This window comes from Gekko japonicus, unplaced genomic scaffold (assembly GCF_001447785.1).
Source record: "Gekko japonicus isolate JY-2015 unplaced genomic scaffold, Gekko_japonicus_V1.1 scaffold4090, whole genome shotgun sequence".
Taxonomy (NCBI): Eukaryota; Metazoa; Chordata; class Lepidosauria; order Squamata; family Gekkonidae; genus Gekko; species Gekko japonicus.
The window spans coordinates 19,908-27,636 of NW_015169301.1; the positions used below are offsets into that span (position 1 = coordinate 19,908).

Genomic DNA, 7,729 nt, shown 5'->3' on the forward strand with positions numbered 1-7,729 from the left:
TGCATGTTAGGCCACACACCCCTAATGTAGCCAATCCTAATGAGTTCCTGCTGTTGGGTGTGGCCTATTATGCTAATGAGTTCCTGCTGGGTGTGGTCAACTTGGGAGCCAGCCAGAACTCCGTTCCTGTGCGTTCCTGCCCCAAAATAGCCCTGATTATTATTATGTGAGGAACAGCATAATATTAAAAGAGAACTTAGGAACAGCATAATATTAAAAGAGAACTTAGGAATCCCAGGATTCATATATTGTTTGTATTTCTTCTTCCTACTTTTCAGAACCTGAAGCCACTACATATCTACCAAATTCTCCCCCTCGCTTCCATATTTTTACATATTCAAATCCCATTTACATTTTCTGCCCTAAGCATTTCTGTGGGATGTCCATAATGATGTCTTTGAAATGTCAAATTCTTTTTTTTTAATTACGACCCACTTTGGGGAGCACTAGGCAAAGCAGAAAGATGGCATGCAAACTGTAAGTCTATTTTGTTCATTTTTTAAAACTGACATAAGGCCTATTCACTCCATCTTTTGAATACCAATTATGACAGATACTTATACCGCATCTGCTTGGCATGCATAGGATCCCCAGTTCAATCCCCGACATCCCCAATAAGGATCAGGTTATAGATGAAGTGAAAGATCTCAGCTTGAGACCCTGGAGATCTACTACCAGTCTGAGTAGACAATATGGACCTCGATGGACTAACGGTCTGGCTCAGTAGAAGACAAATGTGGTCAACACGACCTAATCAGAGAACAAGTATAAAGAAAACAGTTGTGAGAGTCTGACCCACAATTCAAGCAGTCAACAAGACTTGCAAAAATGCTTCCTGCGTATCACAGTCTAAATTCCTACAAGTCATAAGAAAATCCTAGAACAAACATACATAATCAAAGATACATCATCAGTGTCGTCTCCGGATTATATAACAACACTGGTGAGACGCTTGGGATCCATTAGAAGCTTAGCAGCATATCTGAGCCTGAACATATTGAGATCAGCGTCCTATTTGAATGAATTGTATTATCTTTCATGACTTGTTGTAAAGCACTTTAAGAGCAAGAGAGCTTTTGTACCACTCTAATATTCCTGAGGAAGATCCAATTTTAAAACGTTGTTATATAATCCGGAGATGACATTGATGATGTATCTTTGATTATGTATGTTTGTTCTAGGATTTTCTTATGATTTGTAGGAATTTAATCTGTAATACACAGGAAGCATTTTTTTGCAAGTCTTGTTGACTGCTTGGTTTGTGGGTCAGACTCTCACGGCTGTTTTCTTTATACTTGTTCTCTGGTTCAGTATAAGGCATGTGGAGGACATGCAAGAAACTCAAAGGGGGTAGGAAAAGAAGTGCACTAATATTATTATTATTTAACAACCGACTGAGGCAGATTGTGTAAAACCGTCATTCACTCTGTTATCACGCAGAACAATCCCATCTAGAATTGTTATCACGCAGAACAATCCCATCTAGAATTGTTATCACGCAGAACAATCCCATCTAGAATTGTTATCACGCAGAACAATCCCATCTAGAATTGTTATCACGCAGAACAATCCCATCTAGAATTGAGGCAGATTGTGTAAAACCCATCTAGAATTGTTATCACGCAGAACAATCCCATCTAGAATTGATCTGTCCCAGTATCAATACAGCACCAGACATAATAAAGCTAATCAAAAGCTGCAATCCTGACAGTATCTTGGATTCAACCCAAACTTTTAAAAAATAATGTCCCTGTAGCAGTGTCAACTTAAGGTCATGCCTACTACTCGAGATAAAGGAGATAAAGGTCTTGTCGTTCTAGTGGACAGCAGCTCAACAGAAAAGGCAAATTCCAAGCAGGGGATTATTAGGAAAGAAACTGACAATAAAAATGCCAATGTTATAATTAAGATAGATCAAGATGGGTAGCCATGTTAGTCTGTCTGTAGTGGAAGAAAAAAAAGTCTAGTAACACCTTAAAGACTAAACAGAATTTATGGCAGGGGACGCAATTTCGTGAGTTCACTTCTTCAGATAGCTGTTAGTTTTTAAGGTGCTACTGGACTCTTGCTCTTTTCTAATCTTAGAATGCCCCTGTATAGATCTATGGTGTGGCTTCATTAAGAATACTGTGTGCAGTTATGGTCACCATATCTCAAAAATATTGAAGAGATGGGGAAAGTACAGAAGGTGGCAACAAGATTAAGGGGCTGGAGGTCTTGATTTATGAGGAGAGGCTGAAGGGTATGTGACTTTCCAGCTTACAAAAGAGAGGATGGGGAGGCATGATAAAAGGGGAATGCAATTGTGCAGGAGGCAGAGAGTGGGGGGAGAGAGCCTTTTCTTCCTCTGCCATAATACTAAAACACAGGCTTTAAGCCCGGATGGCTAAATGGAACCTCCATGTTCAGAGGCAGCAACCCTCCGAATACGAATTCTGGCGTGCAAGAACACCAAGAGGCAAAGCCACTTCAGGCTCCCCCACACTCCTTCCCCCCAGTAAATCTATAGTTTGAGAGTACTGAAATCAAACTCTTGGCCTGGTTTATCCACTGGTAAATATCAGGCAAGCTTGCACCACCTGCGCTAAGGCAGTCACTCTTTCACAGGGGCGGTTTTGGGGAAGGTGCAACACGATCAGTAACTGATACCCGGGGAATGAAATGAAAAGTCCCCTTTTCTGGCACCTGTCCCCGCTGTACGGCTAAAAGTAACTAACCAGAGCTTCCAAGCACAAAAACACCCCCACCCCCCGAAAGAAAGGGCAAGATTTGAGTCCAGGAGCGCCCCAAAAGCGTGCACGCTTTCAAGCCCTCCAGGAAGGTTCATCCGGCCGGACATTCAAAACAAAAACAAACAAAATGTAGAAAAAGGAGATATTTCAAGGCACCGTCTGAAGTCACCACCCCCTATGGGGGGGGGGCCCTTAGGTCCCCTTTTCTCTGCCTCCTGGGAAATAGGAATGGCAGGCTGCATTAGGCTGCACCCACGGCATTCTGGGAAGAAGAAGCCAACAAAAACATAAAAAACATGGACACCCTCCAACTGTAAATACAAAGTCGTTTTAACGTCCCCCCTCTGAGGCTCGCAAACCCACAAAATGCTTTAAGAGGCCGAGAGGAAAGGACACACATCGGAGCTCTACATTCTGCGCCCCTGAAGATTCTCCGAGCGGTGGTCCTGTGCAGAAATTCTGCAGCCTCCTGCCGGTGGATTTCGTGAGGCTGGCTTGGACCGGAGGGATTATCTGCAGAGGTTGGGACGGCGCGGCTAGGCTGTTTCTCGTCTTTCCTCTTCCGCCCGGCTCAAGCCTGGACGGTGTTCCCAAAGGTAGACGATTCCTCCCCCGGCTACAACGCAAGGAAAGGAAGAAGCAAAACTCTCTTTACCTGCAGCAGCAGATCAGTCAGGTGCGCTGAGAAGAAGAGGCGAGGCGGAGGAAGAGGAAGCCGGCGGGAAACGGGATCCCCGCGGGGGATCGTTCACCCGGAGGATACGCTGAGGCACAAGGCGACCATCTGACTGGCTGGAGACGCGGTTCAGGGGCAGGACGTCACTTCGCCCTTCCCTCTCCCCTCTCTTTTAGGAAATCTGTTCTTGTTGGCTTGGATAGAGCCCTGCTGCTGTCGGGAACGTTCACCTGAATATCTGGATCTCGACTTGTCTCTGTCCCAGTAATGTGGTGATAAGCTCTAAATTGGTGAGGTCTTAGAAATAGAAAGCAACAGTCCAGACTGTTTTGTGCTAACGATTTACATGTATTTACACAATTCACACTAAGCTGGTGTATATGCACTGACAAAGTGCTTCTACCTTTGAGAGCAGAGAAACAGTCCAGTATATTCACAGATGCATACATATCAGCAGTGAACAAACACCAATCAGCATTCAGTGCTGAGTCATTAGGCACAGGCATTCTTGCTCTGGTCAGAACCGGTATGACCTACATAATGCAGCTGTCATGAACTGTCAGTTAGATCACCAGCCTGATGTCTTACCAAGCAGCACTCATGTGTGAAAAGTGGAAAGTACTGAGTTTGACATGTAGCATAGTGATCAGCTCATCCTTTATTATACTCCAAAACCAAAGATGATCTGGCCGGTCTTCCACCGGCTTATATCCATGCACACACACACACACACACCACTCCCAGTGATAGGTTCTATTTACACTACCCAGTCCCCATAGGTCCATCCTAGGATCCGCGTGAGCCCATTGGTCTGCGTCGGGATCCTACCTGTTTATTGTTCCAGACCCAAAGGTCTGTTTGACCGCATAGCCTTGCTAGCGCTGGCGTGGCTATCTTAAAAAAGGTAAAGGTTCCCTGGCTCGAAAGCCAGTCGAATCCGACTCTAGGGTTGCGGTGCTCGTCTCCATTTCAAAGCCAAAGAGTCAGCGCTGTCCGAAGACGTTTCCGAGGTCATGTGGCCGGCATGACTAAACACCAAAGCGCATGGAACACTGTTACCTTCCCACCAAAGTGGTACCTATTTATCTACTTGCAATGTCTTGCTTTCGAACTGCTAGGTTGGCAGGCGCTGGAACTAGAAACGGGAGCTCACTCTGTCTTGCGGCACCCGGGTCTCAAACTGCTGAACTACTGACCTTCCACAGCCTGCAGTTCAGCGTCTTAACCACTTGAGCCACCACTATCTTAATACATAACAAAAGAAAAAAGGACTATTTATGTCACACACACCCAGAAACACTATCACTGGACCCAACAACACCAACTCCACCATCTCAGGTGCATTCACTTGCTCATCTCCTAACATTGTATATGTTATTAAATGCCAACAATGCCCTTCTACATAGGGCAAACAGGTCAAACTTTGACACCTCTGGTCCAGGCCTTCAGTCCATCAAAATCCAAGCTAGTCTCTTTGCCCCGAGCTCTTAGCTCAATTATAGTTTTTTGGCCAAGCAGCATCAGGTAATGATATTAGCATATATTTCCTGTGTGTAACTCTGCCACAGGGTGGATAAATAGACACACACCCACTCAGGACACATCCATGATGGAACCCCCTGATATGCTTATGTTGCATATAAGCCTGTAAAACAGACCTGTTCCGCCGGGCCTTTGGCTTGAGGCGGCGGATGCTCAGCCATCTTGGCCTCCCCTCCTCACAATCACCTGCTTCAGTGCCCTCACATGCTCTTTTGCTCCTGACTGGTGTTGTTCCAGGGTAGCCTATTTATACTTAAAGGTACAGCGTTCTCTCAGAAATTACCTCGTGTTTTTCTCCAGCCTTCCTTCCCTTTGTTAGCTTCATGCGGGAATGGTGGCCTTCAAGACGGGCCTCAAGAATGTCAACAGGGCACTGTAGTAAAATGGGGTCCTATTAATCCTCATCTGACTAACATCCTGCAAGAGGCATTATGGTAATGAAGCTGTTTGTCTTAGTTGCCATCTTGTTCTAATTGTTATAATTTTAAAGTTAAATTTGAATTTGGTTTTTAGATTGTACGTTTTAATGTTATATGTTGTAACTGCTCTGAGCCCACTTGTGGGGTAGCCTGGGATATGAGTCTAATAAAATAAATAAATAGGTAGCAACATAAAGAATGCATAAGCTACGGCCTTTGATTTTTGGGCTTAAGGTTGGTGCCATCTAATGCAGGTCTTGAGAACGTGTTAGTTTTTTTATTTTTTGCTGTTTGTGTTTAGAGCATCGTGTTGCCTATAGATTAAACCTTTTGCTTTGATAAAATTTAAATAAACTTCATATGATTTTTTTTAAAAAAATAAAGGTTTGGTTACTCGGGACACTTGGGATTCAGTCTCGGACACCCTGACATGTGCATTCTGCACTTTCGTCTTCTAACTCCACAACAAAAAGGGCTAGAGAGGTTTTTAAATTGTGGCAATAGACCATTGTAACAGCATGTTCTAGTGGTTCCCAGTTTTTTAAAGCCCTCTGCTGCCATGTGGGAAATGGCAGCCAGGGCTGAGACAAGGTAAATGGCCCTGATGTGGACAGGACCTGAGAAACTTACATACAGCCAACTGTGCTGTCTTCTTCCAAAGATTTTTCAGTCTCATCTGATATAGGTATGTTTAATCCCTCACCCACCTTTTTACCTGTGTTAAGCCATTTCTGGCTCAACAGAGACATATTTACTGTAAATGACCATACCACGTTCTCCTTCTTTGGTCTCCATGTTCCTGGTCACCACCAGCCTTACTCAAGCAATCTCACGTACCAGATTCCAGCGGGATTTTAAAAAGTTCACAGGGCTAGAATTCAGGCCTGAATATAAATCTACATGGCACACAATGGCCCCACTGATTAGTAAATGGGAATCTGTTGTGGACCTTCTGAGAGGTCGAGACACTCAGCTGAAGTCCCAAAGGGGCTTAGCCACCTCCTGGAGGGCTTCTTCCCTTCTGACTGGGCATAGATACTGCCACCAGCTGCCTCTTTGCCTCCATCTCCCAAACAGCCCCTTTTCTTCTTCATAACAAAAGCTCATCCTTTCTATGTTTCATTTATTGAGCGCTGCCCATATGCATGGCACCTAGAGGACAGAAAGGCAGGTCTCTACCCTGAGATCACAACACAAAATTTGCCACAAGAGAGACTGAGGGAGGCAGACGTGGGGATAAAACAAGGGCAGAATAAGCATCCATTCCAGTTCGTTTGCATTTAGTTCAAGCATAGGGATGTGGAGGGGAGTTAAGCCCAAGGAAGGTCTTCACAGAAATGGTAAGTTTTGAGGAGGGAGTCGAAAGAAATGAAAGACATGGCATCACACAGGCATTTGGGAGTGGAAGTTCCAGGAAAGAGGGTCAGTACCCACCTTGAGTCTTTTTGAGACAGGTGGACTAGCACTGAAGTAAATCTTGATAGTAATAAAAGGATGCCTATGTCTGTCCACGTGCCATAGGCATAACTCATCAAAAATGAAGCTTGGGGGCTCAAAATGGAGCTTCAGCTTCCAGCTAATTATGGGAGTTGCAGTCCCCAAAACCAAAGGAACCAGAACTCCCTGGCCCAGTGTTGGATATTTAGCAGAGTAAATGTAGCACAGCAGAAATAATGCATAACAGACACATGAGTGTTTAGCTTCAAAAAAAAGTTTACTACAAAATGAGGGAAAGGGATTACATGGAAAGAAAATGACACTAGTTTGGTGTAGTGGTAAGGAGCATGGACTCTAATCTGGGAGAACCAGGTTTGATTCCCCACTCCTCCACATGCAACTGCTGGTGTGACCTTGGGTCACTCATAAGTTCTTTCAGAGCTGTTCTCTCAAGGGCAGTCCTCGAGAGAGCTCTCTCAGCCCCACCTACCTCACAGGGTGTCTGTTGTGGGGTGGGGAAGGGAAAGGGATTGTAAACCGCTCTGAGACTCTTTCAGGTAGTGAAGAGCAGGGTATAAATCCAATCTCTTCTTCTAACTCCTCTCTCTAATCTGCTCTATGGCTGCAGTCACACACACTAAATAATCCAATTTCAGTGCCCTTTACAACTGGATTTTACCGTGTGAACTGGCAAAATCCAGTTGGAAAGTGGAGTGAAAGTGCAGGGGTAATTTCCTGCAGGAGAGCACAGGAGCGGAGCTCTGGCAATAAAGAGACTAAAGAGCCAGGGGGAGGCACATGCAACAAGACTCGCCCCCTGCTCCCAGCAGCCCAGGGCCACAAGGAGCAAGCAGCAGCCAGGAAAGTTGCAGAGCCCCCCCCCCGGCACGCCCACGTTGCAGAGCCCGGGAAAAGGCCCCGCC

At 45.1% G+C, this 7,729-nt stretch overlaps 1 protein-coding gene across 1 annotated transcript in view; it reads right to left on the minus strand.

Moving 5' to 3' along the window:
• The window catches only part of LOC107114982 (zinc finger protein 345-like), a 22,037-nt gene that overhangs the window by 4,563 nt on the left and 9,745 nt on the right, over positions 1 to 7,729 (minus strand). The window contains exon 7 of the mRNA XM_015416591.1: positions 7,605 to 7,615. Coding sequence (XP_015272077.1) covers positions 7,605 to 7,615 — 11 coding nt within the window. The remainder of the gene's footprint in view (positions 1 to 7,604; positions 7,616 to 7,729) is intronic.